General features: G+C 36.6%; 4 protein-coding genes across 5 annotated transcripts; 3 read left to right on the forward strand and 1 right to left on the reverse strand.

Moving 5' to 3' along the window:
* The first annotated feature begins 966 nt into the window (after positions 1-966).
* Naa20A (N-alpha-acetyltransferase 20 A) lies at positions 967-2,844 on the forward strand. Its single transcript, XM_034976935.2, has 5 exons — positions 967-1,185; positions 1,256-1,371; positions 1,500-1,629; positions 1,965-2,101; positions 2,723-2,844. The coding sequence occupies exons 1-5, from the start codon at positions 1,133-1,135 to the stop codon at positions 2,806-2,808; spliced, it is 522 nt and encodes a 173-aa protein (XP_034832826.1). The 5' UTR covers positions 967-1,132; the 3' UTR covers positions 2,809-2,844.
* Positions 2,841-6,431, reverse strand: crn (pre-mRNA splicing factor crn). The gene is made up of 5 exons (XM_034976932.2): positions 6,227-6,431; positions 5,948-6,133; positions 5,305-5,420; positions 4,824-4,980; positions 2,841-4,542 (listed from the first exon to the last, which is right to left on the reverse strand). Exons 1-5 carry the CDS (start codon positions 6,263-6,265, stop codon positions 2,968-2,970), a joined length of 2,073 nt encoding a protein of 690 aa, XP_034832823.1. The 5' UTR covers positions 6,266-6,431; the 3' UTR covers positions 2,841-2,967.
* Positions 6,432-7,602: 1,171 nt separating this feature from the next.
* mldr (mitochondrial ribonuclease P catalytic subunit) lies at positions 7,603-12,206 on the forward strand. 2 transcript variants are annotated; one of them, XM_034976898.2, is made up of 5 exons: positions 7,605-7,829; positions 7,921-8,716; positions 9,582-9,968; positions 10,714-10,903; positions 11,284-12,206. In XM_034976898.2, exons 1-5 carry the CDS (start codon positions 7,772-7,774, stop codon positions 11,428-11,430), a joined length of 1,578 nt encoding a protein of 525 aa, XP_034832789.1. In that variant the 5' UTR covers positions 7,605-7,771; the 3' UTR covers positions 11,431-12,206. The 2 variants fall into 2 exon arrangements, with proteins under 2 accessions (XP_069359846.1, XP_034832789.1); XM_069503745.1 differs by lacking the exons at positions 10,714-10,903; positions 11,284-12,206 and adding an exon at positions 10,533-10,677 and having other exon boundaries at positions 7,603-7,829.
* A 761-nt stretch (positions 12,207-12,967) lies between these two features.
* Positions 12,968-18,804, forward strand: LOC117989471 (uncharacterized). Its single transcript, XM_034976841.2, has 6 exons — positions 12,968-13,095; positions 13,662-13,842; positions 14,883-15,027; positions 16,445-16,556; positions 16,769-16,951; positions 18,728-18,804. Exons 1-5 carry the CDS (start codon positions 12,975-12,977, stop codon positions 16,945-16,947), a joined length of 738 nt encoding a protein of 245 aa, XP_034832732.1. The 5' UTR covers positions 12,968-12,974; the 3' UTR covers positions 16,948-16,951; positions 18,728-18,804.
* Positions 18,805-18,944: the final 140 nt, after the last annotated feature.

The following is an 18,944-nucleotide window of genomic DNA, read 5'->3' on the forward strand; positions in this document are numbered from 1 at the left end:
TGTGGCCGGGGGGGGGGGGGGGGGAATAGGTTGTAAGATGTTATTTTGCTCTCATAGCTTTATTTTTATTGGCCAATGCATGGAAATATTTTAAGAAGAAGGTACCTACTTTATTAATTCATAACTAGCTGGTAAGGTAGTTAGATATTTAATAATTATTCTATGGGCCGATGTGGCACCCATTTTCTAATGAGTGGTTCTATGGTGACATGTTTGTTTTGTTTGTTGGCACGATCAAAAGAGCCTATTCTCTATACTTGAATAATTATTATGATCCTATTACAATGTAAAGGATTATTTGAATGATAAGCAAGCTAGGGAATGAGTTGCTTAACGGCTTTGTGATAGTTCTAATAAGTTTCAATAATTTTGTAAAGTGGTGATAATAAAAAGAATACCCGGCTGAGTTTGTTGTGGGCTCTTCTCAGACCTGGGCGCGTTTGGAACCTTTAGTTTTAAGTTTGCGTAATAATTATCACCACTATATGTTACAAATCCAACATCTGACCATCGAAAAGAGTAATTTATTACCTATTTTGAATAAATCATTTGACTTTGACTTTGAAAAATTCAACCGAATCAGTCTTGTTGAGATCATCGCGACCGCATCCGCACTTTAATTTCTGTCGTCCTCTAGTGTACACTCTTCTTATAGTCGAACCAAACATGTTTAGACACAGATTTTTTTTTTGTTTTTCTTCTGGCTTTACACAGAAGGGCGATTGTCTAAAACATGCATCAATCATTATTACAATCTCAATTGTTCTGATTGGCTGAATTTGTGCGATTCTTGTTGCAACAATGCATTGTAGCCAATAGTGAGCGAGCATTTACCAATCAGAGATGATTGCGATCGTGACATTGTAGCTGTCAAACAACCGCGGTAGGGCCACAGATTAGCCAATGTCATACCATAGATTATCTATCTGTGACGTTATGTACTCTTTGTCTATGGCTGTCAATAGGACTCAAGGACTGTAGCTGTAGTCTGTGGTGAAGAATAAAAAAAATGGAATTTATTTTACTGTGTTATTTTCCAAAATATTGGAATCGTGAATAAAAAGTACCTACCTATTTAATTTTAATTTCTATTTTTCTGAAAACTAGCCTGAAGTTATTGATAAAAATCATTATGACGACAATTCGGCCATTTACGTGCGAAGATATGCTCTACTTTAACACCGTGTCGGTAATAAGATATCTAATATTAATTCTTTTGTAATCTGGACATATAAAAGAAACATTGTTGTTTCAGAAACCTGGATCCGTTAACCGAAACATATGGGTTATCATTTTATACACAATATTTGGCTCACTGGCCCGAATATTTCCAAGTAGCTGAATCTCCAAGTGGGGAAATAATGGGATATAGTAAGTATAAGTGTATCTGAATAAAATTATATTATGTTAAATGTACCTAAAAATCAAGTTGCTTTGCATTAAGTTTGAGTAGGTAGCTTGTAAGTGGTTTGGTTAATACAAGTTCTACTATTTTTTAGTAATGGGCAAGGCGGAAGGTCATGGTGAGAACTGGCATGGGCATGTAACTGCACTGTCAGTTAATCCAGATTATAGAAGGCTGGGAATTGCAGCAACCTTGATGAATATACTGGAGGAAGTATCTGAAAAGTTAGTTGTTTAAAAAATTCAAAATGTAGATGTTGTGTGGAAATTATTCTAGACTTAACTAAAGTTAAGTTAGGTTAGGTTAGGCCCCTGAAACAGACATGTTTAATCAAAAAACACATATCTCTGCTTGGCTTCACTTTTTCTCAACTCTGACGGACAGGCAGCATCATCAGAGCTGATTATTAAGATCAGATGTACACTGTAAAAGTTTTATATTGTGGTCTGTGAAAAAAGTTCATAGGTTGGTTTTGTGAAGTTCAACTCAACGAAATATTTTTTGAAAAATTAATAGTAACTAATATTGTTATATTTTAATCTTTATTTTTCTTCAACAGGAAAAAGGCCTACTTTGTTGATTTATTTGTAAGAGTGAGTAATAAAGTGGCAATCAACATGTACAAAAATTTGGGGTACATTGTGTATCGAACAGTTTTAGAATACTACTCAGGAGACCCCGATGAAGATGCTTATGGTATGAGATTTTCCATCATATTACTTGTTTTAAAATTAGTTACAAGTTTATTCTAAAATATGACAAAATATATGAAATGAATGTTAAAAAATATGAAATTGTATAAATGGATATTTATACCTTCAAATTCTCCATTTTTAGGGTTCCGTACCTCAAAAGGAAAAACGGAACCCTTATAGGATCACTTTGTTGTCTGTCTGTCTGTCAAGAAACATACAGGGTACTTCCCGTTGACCTAGAATCATGAAATTTGGCAGGTAGGTAGATCTTATAGCTGACATTTGGGGAAAAATCTGAAAACTGAATTTAGGGTTAGATCACACAAAAAAAATTAAATTGTGGTCATGAACTAATAATAATTAGTATTTTCAATTTTCTAAGTAAGATAACTATATCAAGTGGGGTATCATATGAAAAGTCTTCACCTGTGCATTCTAAAACAGATTTTTATGTATCATAGTTTTTGAATAATCCTGCAAAATGTCGAAAAAATACGAATGTAGTACGGAACACTCATTGCGCGAGCCTGACTCGCACTTGGCCGGTTTTTTTCAATTCAATGTGATTTTATATCTAAAACTCCCTCATTTTGGACTATAATTTTTTTTTACTTTGTTTCAGACATGAGAAAGGCGTGTTCTAGAGATGTGAATAAAAAGTCTGTTATACCCTTGGCACATCCAGTTAGACCTGAAGAAGTGGACTGAATTGATTGACAATAAAATAAAACTTGACTAAGATTGGTGTTTTGTTTTAATTGTAAATGAACAACATTTTACTGTGTAGTAAAAGATAGCTTGTTAAAATGATAATTTTTTATAATGATATAAACAATAATATCTGCAACTCAATGATTCATTATTACTTTAACTTTCTTCTGCACTAACACTCTCCTTTTCTTGCTCTGCAACGGTGTCAGACTCTGTACTTTCTGGTACTACTTGCTTTTTACGCCAATTCTTGGCAGCCGCTAGAAGTTTCAGATTAGGTCTAACCATTTCATCTTCGGGGAATATGTAATCAAATACCTCTTCCCAGCCCTCTTCAACACCTGCCTCACTGACAATCTTCTGTCTCTTTTTAACTCTTCGTGGCATTTTAGCCAAAACAGTTTCAAGCTTATCTTCATCACCTATTTCAGTCTCGAAATCTTTCCAAGCTTCTAGGAGCAGAACTCTGCATTCTTTTTCTCCAGCTGTTCTAAGACTATCATTGGCGCGTTCGTAGACTCGTCGCGCTAAGTCAATGTTAATATTATCAGGGTTCTCTGCATTCAACTCAAACTTGGCATATGAAAGCCATACTTTGACGTGAACAGTTCTTTCTAATAATCTCTCATATAACTGGCGAGCTTTATCTGTTTCACCTTGAGAGACTTCAAAATCGATATAACTCTTCCACAGCAACTCAGGCATGTCAAGTCTCGGCTGGCCCACAGCTACTTCATAAATAGCCCTAGCTCTATCTATATCACCAAGTAAGGTTTCAAGTTCAGCAAATTTTATCCATGTTATGCAGTTTTCAGGGCCATACTCTAAAAATTTTTGATATAAAATTCTGCATCTGTCGAATTCTCTCAATTGAATCTCCAGATCAATGTAACCCCTGTACAATTTGTCTCTTGGACACATCCCTAGAGCCAATCCTAATGTTTTTCTAGCTTGTTTTAAATTCTTGCATCTGACTTCTAGTTGTGCATACATAAGCCAAATTTTCGAAAATGTGAATATCTTATGAGGTATTAGCTCTAGGCATGTTTTGTAAACTTGTCTAGCTCTGTCTATATCTTCTGCTTCTAATTCTTCATATAATGCATAATTAATCCAAAGGTAAATATATCGCCTCCAGAATTGTTTGTCTTTGGACGGTGGCACATTGGCAACAGCCCTCTCATAAGTATCTCTAACATCATCAGTGTTGCCCTCATTTTCAACAAGTCTTATGTAATCAAACCATGCATCATAATTAGTAGGATTCTCAATTACTTCCTGTTCATACATGTATTTCCTTTTGTTTACTATGACATCTTCAATTCCAGATCTATCACCATATTTTTTCTCATGAATAGTATAGGCTTTATACAGCTCTTTGTTTCTGTCTTTAGCTATATGGTCCAGGGCATACTTATAAATTACTCTTGCCCTATCGTGTTCCTTCTGATTTTCTTCAAATTTGGCAAAAGCAATGAATAATCTTTCATCTAGTTCTTCATCACCAAAGAATTCCACTGCTCTTTCATAGACTTTTCTGGCACTATTTATGAAGCCATGGTTTTCTTCAAACCTAGCATATTTAATCCAATGTTTCACATCGGGATGGACCATGACAAACCTTTCATATATTTGTCTAGCTCGGTCAAGTTCTTTATATCGTAATTCAAAGTTAATGTAAGTCTGCCAGGCTTGTTCATCAGGTTGCCACTCCATCCATCGCTCAAATACCTGGAAGTTGAAACCAAAACTTATTAGGTAAGTACTCATAACACATGCTGGTACTTTTATCTTTGCCCATGTTCTAAATCCTTACTAAATAGTTACTATTATAAATTCAAAACTATGTCTATTTATCTTTTATTTTTCATAGCTCATCTATTTAACTGATTTTGATGAAATCTGGCACAAGATGCTTGCATTCTGGGATATCTATCTGACAATAGCAAGCAATTGTAGCATCAAAAATACCATAAATACAGCCATTACAAATATTTTTGGAATCATCATACTTGTCTGGTTCCAGCAACGTTTTCCAACATCTCCTCCATATATGTGTACTTGTACCAAAATTGGGACACTCTAGGTAAGATTGTCACTGCTCTATCCCACAGATTCCTCGCATGGTTCACTTGTCTGTTTCGCATTTCCATTTCTGTATATTTCAGCCTGTAAGAGGAAAATTTATTTATTTTGTGATTGTATATAAGAGAAAGAAGTTGTGCTCATGAGCAGTTTACCGGATTCTCATTATCATCATCATCATCATCAACCTACCACAGCTGGCCAAAATCTGGTAAGATGAGGATCTGGTAAGTTGCAAGTCTAGTAAATTGAGAATCTGGTGAATTGAGAACCTGGTAAACTGCTCATGAGCGAGAAGTTGATGTGCTTAAATTAGAAAAGTTCAAGCTTTTAAATAATATTAGAAGTCGGAATCCTAATAAATTGAAATTTAAAAAGTTGGTTCAAATACTGGAATTTTTAGCTTACCATAGGGTAACATTTCTGTGGTCAACATCCAAAGCTCTCTCATAAATAGATCTGGCCCTTTGAACTTGTTTCTGTGATTCCTCCCATTGCGCATATTTGAGCCAATTGCCTATGACCTGAACATACAAAATTAGTCTTTACCAATAGCTGAAGATGTGATACAATTTATCTTACACAGATCTACTTGTTATATTCTATTAAACTTGCTCTGTTGAGCCTAAGGGCTCAAGACGACAGTGTAGTTATTATTGTTGGAAAAACCAACTTTTTTTCACTCAAATCATGATTAATCACAGAATGTTGGCACTTAATGGCATATCAATATTAATATTGTCATGAAATCCTACCAATTTGCAATACCTTTTGGTCCCTGCTTATTTGGCAAGTTAAACATAAACCTATTACAAAATATAATTATAAAACATTTACAGTCCAATATTAGTAATGAAGTAATTATTGCACATTACAGTTTGAAACAAAAATAAGTCCTATCGACATTTATCATTTACTGTTTTTAAATAGCCATAGTCATGCTTTTTTAACATGATTATGGTTATTCAAAAGTTTGTATGCACCAATTATAAATAAAAGTTATTACTTGAGTTAATATTATCATAACTGAGAATTACTGGAATAAACATACAAGTCTATTCTTCCGAATGTTATCTTCGAATGCTTTTCTCTTGCGATGTTGATAGTCTCTAAGTTCTTCTGGATCTGAGATCTTCTGTTTCGGCGGTGGAGGTAATATTTCTAAATCCCTCTCTTTGGCCTCGCGTAAAAGCTGTTCCGCAGTGATTTGTATTTCAGCCGGGGCTTTATTCTTAACCTGCAATATATTATATATACAATAATTGTTAAAATATATCTTAGTATTTGTTTACAGGAAAACAAAAATCTCAGTCAAGAGTTCTAAACTTACCTTTGCCACTTTGGGCATTTTCGTTGTTTTTCCATCCATATTGCAAATTATACTTAATATGACTGTTTTTAAATTGTAACCAAGCGGTTTTATAAATTTTGTAACTTTTGAAACAATTTAAATGTAATTTTTACACATTTTTGTTTGCGAAACACTTGCAAATAGCAAAGAGAACAGAACCTTTTATTTCTGGTCGGTGAACAGAACAGAGGGCGATTTTCTAAAACCTGCATCAATCATTATTACAATCTCAATTGTTCTGATTGGCTGAATTTGTGCGATTCTTGTTGCAACAATGCATTGTGGCCAATAGTGAGCGAGCATTAACCAATCAGAGATGATTGCGATCGTGACATTGTAGCTGTCAAACAACCGCGGTAGGGTCACAGGGCCAGGCCAAAGATTATAATAATATACAGGGAATAATATATAGGGGGACCAGGCAAAGAGTATGTAGGTACCACGTATGTACCTAATCACTGGTACCCATAGATTATCTACTATCTGGTACCTAAAAGAGTACCTACCCTATATTTAACACTACGTTTATACTATTTATAGTTTACTAGCTGATGCCCGCGACTTTGTACGCGTGGTACGCGTGATACACGCGTGCAATTTAGTAATTATAAGTGCCGCAAATTGCTATTGCGCTGGAACCATGTCTCACCATTAACATCGAAATAAAGTCATTTTGACGTCAGCTGAAATAAAAATATACCATCAGCTCGAAACTTCAGTCTAGACTCTAGTGCTGACATAGTGCTGACTACGAAGTAGTGCTATTGTGACACTTACTGTTAGAGCGAGATAACTAAATGCATTTAAGCTCTTATTAGAACGTGACAAAATGATTATGTTTTGTCGTTATCACCGTGGCCACTTTTTTTTGTTTGCCAAAATGTATTTGTACGTGAGTATTTGGCAAACAACGTGAAGTGAGGTTATGTTGACTCAAGTATTGTAAATAAATAATTGTTTTGTTTTGTTGTTTTTTTTTTTTGAAGTTATTATGCAATGATGGGTTGCAGTATACTTGGCTACAATAACCGAAGCGAACGTAAAATAGACTGAATAACATTTCACAAGTAAGTACATCTGCTTGAGCGAGAGGGACTGAGGGGGCCACGCCAGTTGCATATCTGAACATATCTGTGTACCAGCCAGATAACCTTTTAAAGGCCCCGTAAACGGTCAAGCATGTTTGTCCAAACATGCTTGACCGTTTACGGGGCCCACAAGCCCACGGTCAAGGAACATATTTACTCTAGGGAGACAATTATTATTATTATTGTATGTGGGTGGTGAGCATACATATTAATCTATGGTGGTGACTGGTGATTACATACTCTTTGGGACCAACTTTTAACCTATGCTTTTATCCCACAGAGTACTTTTTACATATAACCGGTGATATAACCTCAAATATTTAAAAATAAATAGTAATGAATTCCTGGTGATTTAGGTAAAATAATTAAAATGAATATTGTAATGCAATATTGATAATATTACACAGACAGCAAACAATTGAATTTATCGGGCAAGATGAGTCTTCTTCATAAAAGTTTTATTTTACTTCACAAAGGAGTTTTTAAAAATATATGTAAGTTATTACCTCCAATACTAAATGCAGGAACTATAATGAAACTTAAAGTTACCAAGCTCGTTTATTTATAAATAATTTATTTTTGCAGATTTGAACCTGACTACTCGGTTTATAGCTACACCGGTACTAAACAAGACTGAACAGATAGAATTTATAAAATCTGCTATAGAAACTAGCAAATCTGAATCAAATTGGTCAGATTTAAAAAACAATGTTCTTTGTAAGCAAGGCAACTTGAACGAGAAAAATGTTGATGCTGTTATATTAAAAATGATGGTTGCTAATAAAAAATTCAATGCTGCATTATCCTTTGCTAATTATTTGCAGAAGTCTAATCAGGAGCCATCACTAGGTGCCATAAATAGTCTTCTAAATCTTTATTACGAATATGCCAAAGAATATGAGTTGTCGGAGCCTGAGAAAGAATTTATTTTGAGTAGTTACACAAGTCTTTATGGCAAATATAAAGTACTGGATAGTGTTACTTGTGAGAGACTTTTGCATGCACTCTGTGCAATAAATGAATGGAAAAAATCTATGAAAATATTAGACGATATTTTACTAACCGGCATTCCTAGTCATTCTGCTTATAGCATAGTAATAGGAACTCTTTTCAAAAACAATAAGAAAGCTGAAGCATTGAAAATTATAGAGAAAAGCGAGAACAACAGAAGACCTCTTCAAGATTATGCATATGAAGAATGGATGAAGTATATTTTTAGGAAATATAAAGATAAGAAGACTATACTGAAATATTTGAATGAGTTGTGTGAACACATTTCAAAGAACTGCACTGTTGTGCCAGAGGCCACCGCACGGAAGTTGAAAGAATCTTTTGAAGCTATGAATTGGACTGTTAATTTTACTGAGATAAATAAACATAGGTAAACTATACAGACTAAATTAGATACACTTGTATACAATACTAGCTTATTCCCGCGACTTCGTCCGCGTGGACTATAAATAGTTTATAATAGTTTTAGTTTTTTTTTTATTTTCAGGCATAAAACAACCCATATACACATTTACAAATTACAAATCCCTATTTTAGTTGAATTTTCAAAAATCCTTTCTTCTTACGTCGTAATAGCTATCTGCATGTTAAATTTCAGTCATCAACCCATCCAGTAGTTTGAGCTGTGCGTTGATATATCAGTCAGCTAGTCAAATTTTGCTTTTATATGTATATATATAGATAATCCATAGAGGCATAAAATAAATGGCTTAATTTTAACTATAATTATAGGCTTATACTTGATTGCAACCACCAAATAGTAGGTGATGTTGCAGCCTAATATGGTGTGTCCTGCCTAGAAGGTGCGATACTCACTCTTTTGCAGACATCAAGATGCTAATGGGTAAAACTGAAGCTGGAAGTACATTCCATATATTTTAGCATTTAGTTAATTTTTGTCATTCATTGATGACCCTTTCAATCACAATTTCATTAGGTTGTTTTTAAGTGGTCAGCTCACAGATTTCCAGGTATATATTGTGAACATGCTATATACATATTGCTTTAATCATGGAGGAAAACGTTGTGAGCAAACCTGCATGCCTGAGAGTTCTCCATAATGTTCTCAAAGGTGAGTGAAGTCTACCAATCCGCACATGGCCAGCGTGGTAGACTATGGCCAAACGCTTCTCACTCTGAGAGGAGACCCGTGCTCTGTAGTAGCCAGTGATGGGTTGATCATGATGATGATTGTAAACATCTACCTAAATAAAGTATTTTAACTTATTTTACAGAGGTGAATGTATGAGTTGCAACCTAACATTAGACTGCCTGAGGTTATCTACAGAAGAATTTACTACATTACAGCAAAATATTAAAGAAAAACTAATAATTGGCTCCGATTTATTCCTCAAAACTTCTCCTGAGGAATTAAAAAGATTTATGGCGTTTGTTGAAAGAACTGCCCCTTACGACATAGTCTTGGATGCTTTAAATATTGCTTATCTGGCTGGGAAAGGTGATGTCAATGATAGGTTAAGAATATTGACAACTGTGATAAAGCATTTTGTAGAGAAAAAGAAAAAGATTCTGCTTCTTGGTAGAAAACACATGCTGAGATGGAATAGAGGATTGCTACACCAACTTATTAAGAAAACGGATAGCTTTTTTACTGAAAACATGTAAGTTTTTTTGTTATTAAAAATGAACAATGAATAGAAGTTATTGGAGATTAAGATTCTGCTAGGTTTCTCCCTAGCCAGATGCAGAGTTATGACAACTTTCTTTCTTTCTAGAATAGAATTTATTTTTATTCAAGTGCTTTTGAATCATCAAATAGTTTAATTTACCACTGGTTTGGATTTTGGAATGAAGTTCCTACTGAGAAGAACCAGCAAGGAAGTCTAAAAAACTTTCCTTAAGAAAGAAAGAACTTTTACTCAGTTGAGTTTCCACTCAGATTATTTTGTCGCGTGATGGTTGTGCACATAACCTAGTGTGTAAAATTTTTCTAGATTTGTCTAAGTGTAACTTTTTTTTTAAATTCTTACAAATTGTTATGAATTTTTTGAATACTTTATAATAAACATTATTATAAATGCCCATTTTACATACTATTTATTAAGCCTAAATAAGCTAAATTATTAATATTGGGTACAAATTGTCAGAACTGGCAGTGTTCCGGTACGATGCCATGTAAAAACCAAAGAGGTACGGGTTCAATGAAATTTCCAAACCCCTTTCAGGTTAGCCAGCTACCATCTTAGACTGCATCATCACTTACCACCAGGCGAGATTGCAGTCAAGGGATTACTTGAATCTGAATAAAATAAAATAAATAAAACGTGAAAACTTAGCGCGATTGAAGTACGTATAGCGACATCTAGTTTCTTATAAGAAAGTTGTATATTTTTTTTTTAAATTTAGATCACAAGACGACCCCTACTTCATAACAGCGGCAATACTAAGCGGCCCACACACCGACATAGTATCGCGGGATTTGCTTCGCGGCCACAGGTTTCTGCTGCAGAACGAGGAGTTGCGGCAACTGTTCCAGAGGTGGCAGTGGGAACATCAGTGGATGGTGTTTGCAGCTAGACATAAACCTATTATACAGGTGATCTATAATTATTATGGTATGATAAAATGAGGAAATGACTCACTGACATCTAAATATGTAATAACTTGACTTAGAAAGCTGTGCACAGAGGTAAACTTAGGAGCGAATAAACTTTCACAAGTGCTTTTGAATATTCAAATGAATCTACCAACTCTAAGAACTCGCAAAAAACTCGGCGGTTGCTATTTTCAACGATCCGATTTACAATATTATGCCACGTTCAATTCAATTAATTTTCATTCAATTGTACAATTTTTGTCTTTTTTCAGGAGCATATTTCTTTAACAGATTATTTATGTGTCTAAAGTTGATAATTCTTTTCTTTCTTTCTTTCTTTCGACTTTCTTTTCGGACTGAAAATAAGTTTTATGTTTCAGGAACCCCTAAAGTTCACACCAATCGCGCAACAAAACACCAACGGCTGGCACCTTCCATACGAAGCGGAGAATGCATCCACCATAGGTCAAGTTAATGACGGCGTCCCTGACGTCTCCAGTTGGCTTTGCATGAGACCAAAGCCTTAACTGATATATAATTTCCCAAAAGCCCAAAATCTGCATCAATCATTATTACATTCGCAATTGTTGTGATTGACTGAATTTATAATATTCTTGTTGCAACAATGCATTGTAGCCAATAGAGAGTGTCGGCCAATCAGACGTAATTGCGATCGTGATATTGTGTCATTCTGCTGCAATCGAGCTGTCACACAATACGCGTGACAGCTGCGATAACCTATAGGTTTTCTTGACAGGCACCACGGACAGACGGACACACAGACAGACAACAAAGTGATCCTATAAAGGGTTCCTTTTTCCTTTCGAGGTACGGAACCCTAGAAAGTGCAGTGTTAAAGTCGTGTGAACGGGATTTAATGCTTTACACAGTTCCTGGTAGACGAATCGAAAGAGAGAAAAAGACTTACCAATCAAGTGGGTGATTTATCAATCTATTTGGTGGTACAAAGTGAGGCGCGAATACCGCGTCTACCCTGCCACGCATTGGTTCATCAATCAGTCTTTTTCCCGCGCTTTTTCATCATCAGTCTTTATGAAAAAAATTACCTGAAAATAGACCTGCTTTTTAGTTTAGGGATTGTGTCCAACAGACAATATGATATGGAACAGAATAGAATTTTGATTGTTAGTTAATTTGATAATAATGTATCTGTTTATAACAAGTTTCTTGTTGATTTGTGTATGATTGCAATATTTGCAATATCATGATATATTTCGTAATATATTTTATGCATGTTTTTCGATAATAGTTATCTATTGAAATAAAAAATGGAATGCTTTATCAAAAATAGTAGTTTTATTTATTTTTAACTAGAATCTAGATGATGCCGACGACTTCGTCCGCGTGGATTTTTTAAAATCCTATGGGAACTGTTTGATTTTCCGGGATCAAAAGTAGCCTATGTCCTTCCCCGGGTTGCAAGCTATCTCTTACCAAATTTCTTCGAAATCGGTTAAACGAATGGGCCGTGAAAACACTTTCGCATTTATAATATTAGTATGGATTATAAAATCGTACAAACCTAATTATTTCATAAAAATAAAAACTAATTTACCTTGCTCTGAAAAATATTAGGTAGGTACCTACCTAATTTTTTAAATTTCTTAAAAGTACTAGACTTTATTTTGAGACTTATTGAGATGATACATAATATGTATGTCGTAGGAACAAAATATACCTACTACCTAGGTAATTACTAATTAGGTATAGGTACAGTTCTAAATAGGTATACTACCTGCCATACATTGAGATTTAAAATCCTTTTTTTGAGTTGATAAAAAGAAAGCGTACCTACGCAACTCAAATTACTGGTCCTTGAGCTCAGAAGTGGTTATTTAGTTTAAAAAAATCTATTTGCATAATATGAACTCATTTGGTGTCGTCGATAATTAAAAAAAATTATAAGTACCTAATAATAATATATTGACAAGAGTCACTCGACTTATTATATTTTCTCATTTTTTAAATTTATTTTAAAAGCTACGTACTTTGGTTGATTTATACATTATTATTATTAAAATTATCCGTGGTATTTATAAAACCTAAAACAATGCCTCAAAATAGACGTCGAAGTTCGGGACAGCCTGAAGACACAGAATCGCTGAAATCTGAAAAATCATCCACAACCAGTCTTAATGCTGACCGAAATGTGAGAATTAAGAAGGAATCTGGTGAGGTTGCCACTGATACAGAAATATTATTTCTACTCCTGCCCCATATCAAAGTAGGTCAAAGATGTTAAGTAATTAATTATCATCATGATCATCAACCAATTACCGACTAAGTATTACTGAGAACGGGTCTCCTTTTAGACCTTTCAGAGTAAGAAGGGTTTATCCAAACCACTGGCCAAGTGCAGATTGGCAGACTTCACACATCTATGGAAGTGAGAACGTTATGGAAAACTCTCAGACATGCAGGTTTTCTCACGATGTTTTCCTTCAACGTTAAAGCAAGTGATAAGACTCATTTAATTTCTTAAAACGCACATACCTATAACTCTGAAAAGTTAGAACTTAGAAGTACGTACCCGGGACTGAACCCCGGATTCTCCTGATAGGAGGCTGACGTTTTAACCACAAGGCTATCATCTCTTACTTAATAATATGTAGTACCTAATTATTAAGTACTTGGTACGCTTTGAAACCCGTGCTCAGTAGTTGGCGATGGATTGATCATATTGCTCTAAAAGTCTTCTTATTTTACGTACCTACCTACCTAATATAATAGTTTCCAGAACCCACCATAAAGAAGGTAGGGTCTCGCGTTCGCCGCAACATGGAAAGGGTAGAGATGCTAGCGCGACCAACGGCTCGTCGGCTCCGAAGCTTGTGGGACGACAAGTGCGGAGTACTACCCAAGGATCGCAGGGATAAGATCAAAAGTGCTCTGGAGGAAGATTATTTCCTTAGTCCTGAGTGAGCATCTTAGTTTTCACATATTCTTCGACATGGCATACCTACCTAGTACCTACCTACTTAGAATATAAAACATTTGGCCAACGTATGGTCAGCTTTAGGCACTTGTATCACCGCCGACAAAGTAGCGAAGCTTCTTCCTTTTTATGCGCCATCTCCATTACAAGTTCAGCAGTCAGTTTTCCAAACTTCTCTTTATAAACTTCTCCGTGTAATAAAAACAGCCGGAGAACTATTCCGCCGAGATGGCTAGGCGGAATAGTTCTCCAACTGTTTTTATGCCAGTCGACTCTCTTATGTTACGTAGCCATGACTTCTTCCTTCTTCCTACCCCTCTTTTTTAGCAATTTTACCCATAATTAATAACTGAAGCAGGCGGTACCTATCGTGACGCAAAATATGGCCCAGGTACGATATGGTTGATGGTTCTAATTCGGTCTTCTTCTGCATTCGAGCAAGAACTTCAACGTTGGACACCTTACCCGTCCAGTTTATGCGGAGCATCCTGCGATACATCTGGTCGAGGCAGCGCCACTAATCGACTATTTTCTCGCTCAAGAAACGTACAATCGTTTCTAGTTTTTAGCTCAACTCGTTTCTCGCTAATCGCCTTAGATGTACATGTAAGTACCTACCTACCTAGGTACGACAAATTCCATCTGTTAACCATCACAAGTTTTTAAGAGAAGCTGTGATAGCCTAGTGGTTAATAGTTAATACGTCCGCCTCCTAATCATTGGAAGTCGGGGGTTTGATCCCGGGCACGCACCTCTAACTTTTCGGAGTTACATGCGTGTTAAGTAATTAAACTTGCTGAGGAAACCTGCACACCTGAGATTTCTCCGTAATGTTCTCAAAGGAGTGTGAAAGTTGCCGATCCGCACTGGACCAGCGTGGTAGATTATGGCCAACCCCTTTCTTATTCTGAGGAGAGACCCGTGCTCTTTAGTGTCCGGTGATGGGTCTGATTATGACGATGACCAACACAGTTTATTCTACTTACCTATACCTGCTATAAAACCCACTTACCTATTTTATAGACAAACCGAACAGTACTTCCAAGCCTTGAGCGAGTCATCCCAGCGCTGGGTGGGTCCAGGTGGTATGGTCAATCGCAAGGAGCAGCTCGAGCGAGCGCGGGAACTCCGGCAAAGGCAGAAGTGGCTGGTCAACTTTAGTGCTCAAGTTGGTATATCTACGTTTTCTAGACAAACAGGGCTTTGAGCTAAGCCTTGAGCGCTGGGTGGGTCCAGGCGGTATGGTCAGTCGCAAGGAGTAGTCGAATTTTCCTGGGCGTCATAAGAAAGCTGAGAGTCACTCAGCGGGCAATGGAGAGAGCTTTGCTTGGAGTTGTTGCAATGGGCAGGGCGCATAGTTCAAAAAACCAGTGGACGTTGGGGTCCCAAGGTCCCAGGAATAGAGATCTCGCATCGGAAAGCGCAGCGTTGGAAGAAGCAGCCTCCACTAGGACGGTGACTGGACAGGCGACAGTCACCGTCCTACTGACTACGTCCTGGATTCAGCGGCGCCTGAATCCAGGAGCCGCTGGATTCAGGCGGCGTAAGACCGATGGCGTGTTAAAATCACAAACAATTTAAAATATTGCTTATTATTGCTTATGGGTTAAATTTTCAAAAATCCTTTCCTAGCGGATGTCTATGTCATAATAGCTATCTGCATGCCAAATTTCAGCCCGGTCCATCCAGTGAGCTGTGCGTTGATAGGTCAGTCAGTCAGTCAGCTTTTCCTATTAAATATTTATACAAAGTAGATATGTAGGTACATACAAAAACTACAACTACTAAATTCAAAATATTTATTTCATGTAGAACAACTCTAGCGTCTCTTATGTTATGTCTGGGATATACATAATCAGTGGCGTGAGCACAGCAGGGCGATTGTCTAAAACCTGCATCAATCATTATTACAATCTCAATTGTTCTGATTGGCTGAATTTGTGCGATTCGTGTTGCAACAATGCATTGTAGCCAATAGTGAGCGAGCATTAACCAATCAGAGATGATTGCGATCGTGACATTGTAGCTGTCAAACAACCGCGGTAGGGCCACAGTTTCAAGCCAGTGGCCCTACCGCGGTTGTTTGACAGCTACAATGTCACGATCGCAATCATCTCTGATTGGTTAATGCTCGCTCACTATTGGCCACAATGCATTGTTGCAAAAAGAATCGCACAAATTCAGCCAATCAGAACAATTGAGATTGTAATAATGATTGATGCAGGTTTTAGATTACTGGCTGGCTAATTACGATTATAATGAAAAATAAGCTTTGAGTACGTACAGCGACTAAGGTAAGCAGTGCTCTTATGCATCTATGACCTGCACGCGGTTGTAGGTTTTATTTCATTTACTCTTGACAACGAATAATTAAGAATGCATCTAAGAGAGGCCAAGCTTACATTGTTTCTATACTCTTAGGAAAGTTAAAACGTAATAAAACAAGATGTCATTGAAATACGGTATTTAAGCATTCAAGATTGTCTACCTGTTGTACCTACACGCACCTAAATGCATATTTATAACACAAGTATAATAAACAAAGCATAAAACTAGATTAATTACGTATGTAAATGTGTTCCCAGGTAGCGTACCGTCTGTGCGACTACATCGCCAAGGGACAAAAGGAGATGCTCGTGTCCAATCGATTGAGGAGTATTGCTGATGTCGTTTTGGAGAGAGTTGCGGAAATATTAGGTTTGCTTTGAAACCTATTTAAAATGACCTTTTTTTATTATTATTCCGATACAAGTTAGCTTTTGACTACGATCTCACCTGATGGTAAATGATGATGCAGTCTAAAATGAAAGCATAAGCAGCAAAGAAAGGGTTAACTCGGAAGGGGTACGGCAGTTTCACAGACATCGTCGCGGGCATCAGCTAGTGATTAACAAAACTTTTGTCCTTAGGAGAGCCTAAACCCTCCCGCACTCACCCTGGTCGCCTCGCCCGCTTCATGGTGGCGATTTCTGACCGCATCGCCGTATGGATAGAGAACGCAGTGTACCGTGCCGACGCCTTCGAGCCTCGCGAGTCCAGCGTCGATGAGCACATGCGGCTGGACGCGGAAAAACCACTCATATGTTAATGATGTAGGGTTACTTTTGCTTTAAGGCCCAAGACATGGATCTGCCCGTGAAATTCAAATTTATTTTGGTTTTCACTATTTGTGAACGAATGCGACAAAGTAGACTTATGGCATTCAAATTTCGCCCCTAGCAATATCATCTTCACAGGTTTATATAAAAATCTTTACTTGAAAGTGTCCAGTTTAAGAAATTAGTCAAAATAATGAGTTCGACGTGAGTTACTTACAAATTAGTCTTATTATAATTATTACCTAGGTATGGAAGTCAATTATTTTAATATGAACATCAAATTACAATACCTACTTGTATAGGGACAATGGATTACGATTATAATGTCATTTGAAATGGTAATTCGTCTAGATACATAGATACTTAAATGGATGTTTGTTACATAAGGAATTATTATGAATAGCTATGAGCTATTTTTTAAAATAAATTATTTACAATGATATCAATCCAATACGCGTATCCACATTCCACAAAGGGGGAAAAGAGTTAGGGTGCTAACAGACGAGCGGCACAGACCATTGCCGACCATTGACACCGACACTCATTCGATAACACGAAAATCGCTAAATTAATAATATTGGTTGTTCAGTAATTTTATTCTTTTATGGCTACCGCAAATCTTCGACTGCATGTCGCCGACTTGCCGTTTGTCGTTAGTCTGTAAGTGCGCTTAATAATATTACAATTCTAGTGTTTGTCATCAATGCACTAAATGGGCCAGTTAGGTATGTTAATAAGTCATAAGGAACGCATACATTTTAATCTGGTTTAAAATGCATATTGCTATCTGAGAAACAAAGGAAACCATGTCAATGTGAACACCAGTTTCAACAAGCTATACATTGTTGCAAACTTGTAATATGACCATTTCTAAATTGATTATCAAGCGCCACTGAACTACCTGTTGACTGCAGTTCAGATTCAGTAGCAGATTCTACTATTAGTACGATTTATCTCTCAAAATTCAGATGGTAAGTTGTAGGCTCACTTTACGACTGAGTGGAATTCGTCGATTTCAGGTAATGCCATCATTTCATGAAATACTCAGGTAAATCCTCGATCTGGAAGACATACCTATCTAAAGGTATTAGTCTAACTGCCGAAATCTAGTGCTTAAGACCGTCGTCGGCCACCTCTTCGGAGAGTCTGGGATTTAATCCCGGGCACGCACTTTTCAGATTTATTTGTGTTCTCTTAAGGAAACCTGCATGGCTGAGAGTTCCTCATAGTGTTTTCAAAGGTGAAGTCTCTCAAACTGCACTTGGCCAGCGTGGTGGCCTAAGCCTTTCTCATCTTGCGAGGAGACCAGCTCAGTAGCGGGCCTGCGATGAGTTGATGATGATTAGTCTAAACTCTACTGTAACAGGTCATATTATTGAAGTATGACCACATAAGCTTCACCCAGTTCTCACCAATTACTGCTACGCCGCTACTAATAGCATCTCTTTAAATGATTTATTTTCATAGACATATGTATCAGAAATATCTAACACATCTAATTATGGGTATGACCCGAATACTGGCTACAAGCCTGCAAGTGATACCATATGTTAAGTCGTCAAAGTTGACCCAATAAATTATTACTTATTGATACCATAACAGAAGCGGATAGGCTTAGTACAAAACGAGCGAGTATTTTTTTCTTGAAGACAGGTATTTTCATTAGATATTCAGATAGGTGACCTTAGGAGCTGCTAGGCTTAGGGAGACGTAATGCAGGACTGGTTTGCAACCTTCTAGGGCACTATATAACGCGTCTATCTTCCGCAGATCAGCATAGTTTGCACTCAGAAGGCCTAAGAGCAGTTCTAGTGAGATCTACCCTCAAAAAACCATCCCATCAAAATGAAATTCCTCGTACGTATTTCTTTTATATTTTTAAACAATTTATTTTAAAAAGCTAGGAAAGGTACACAACTTAGTACATTTTATGTGTAGATATTATAATTTATTAATTTGCGAATTCTATCAAAAAGTGTAATTTAGA

Source organism: Maniola hyperantus, chromosome 16 (genome assembly GCF_902806685.2).
Source record: "Maniola hyperantus chromosome 16, iAphHyp1.2, whole genome shotgun sequence".
Lineage (NCBI taxonomy): Eukaryota > Metazoa > Arthropoda > Insecta > Lepidoptera > Nymphalidae > Maniola > Maniola hyperantus.

Excerpts from the sequence above, each read along its gene's own strand:
- LOC117989471 (XM_034976841.2), top strand. The coding sequence starts at position 12,975 with ATGCCTCAAAATAGACGTCGAAGTTCGGGACAGCCTGAAGACACAGAA. Across the intron at positions 13,843-14,882 it reads GATTATTTCCTTAGTCCTGA|ACAAACCGAACAGTACTTCC; the intron begins GTGAGCATCTTA and ends CCTATTTTATAG. Across the intron at positions 15,028-16,444 it reads TGGTCAACTTTAGTGCTCAA|GTAGCGTACCGTCTGTGCGA; the intron begins GTTGGTATATCT and ends ATGTGTTCCCAG.
- mldr (XM_034976898.2), top strand. The coding sequence starts at position 7,772 with ATGAGTCTTCTTCATAAAAGTTTTATTTTACTTCACAAAGGAGTTTTT. Across the intron at positions 8,717-9,581 it reads ACTGAGATAAATAAACATAG|AGGTGAATGTATGAGTTGCA; the intron begins GTAAACTATACA and ends CTTATTTTACAG. Across the intron at positions 9,969-10,713 it reads AGCTTTTTTACTGAAAACAT|ATCACAAGACGACCCCTACT; the intron begins GTAAGTTTTTTT and ends TTTTAAATTTAG.
- crn (XM_034976932.2), bottom strand. The coding sequence starts at position 6,265 with ATGGATGGAAAAACAACGAAAATGCCCAAAGTGGCAAAG. Across the intron at positions 5,421-5,947 it reads ACATTCGGAAGAATAGACTT|GTCATAGGCAATTGGCTCAA; the intron begins GTATGTTTATTC and ends TTGTATGTTCAG. Across the intron at positions 4,981-5,304 it reads CACAGAAATGTTACCCTATG|GCTGAAATATACAGAAATGG; the intron begins GTAAGCTAAAAA and ends TTCCTCTTACAG.
- Naa20A (XM_034976935.2), top strand. The coding sequence starts at position 1,133 with ATGACGACAATTCGGCCATTTACGTGCGAAGATATGCTCTACTTTAAC. Across the intron at positions 1,186-1,255 it reads ATGCTCTACTTTAACACCGT|AAACCTGGATCCGTTAACCG; the intron begins GTCGGTAATAAG and ends TTGTTGTTTCAG. Across the intron at positions 2,102-2,722 it reads CCCCGATGAAGATGCTTATG|ACATGAGAAAGGCGTGTTCT; the intron begins GTATGAGATTTT and ends ACTTTGTTTCAG.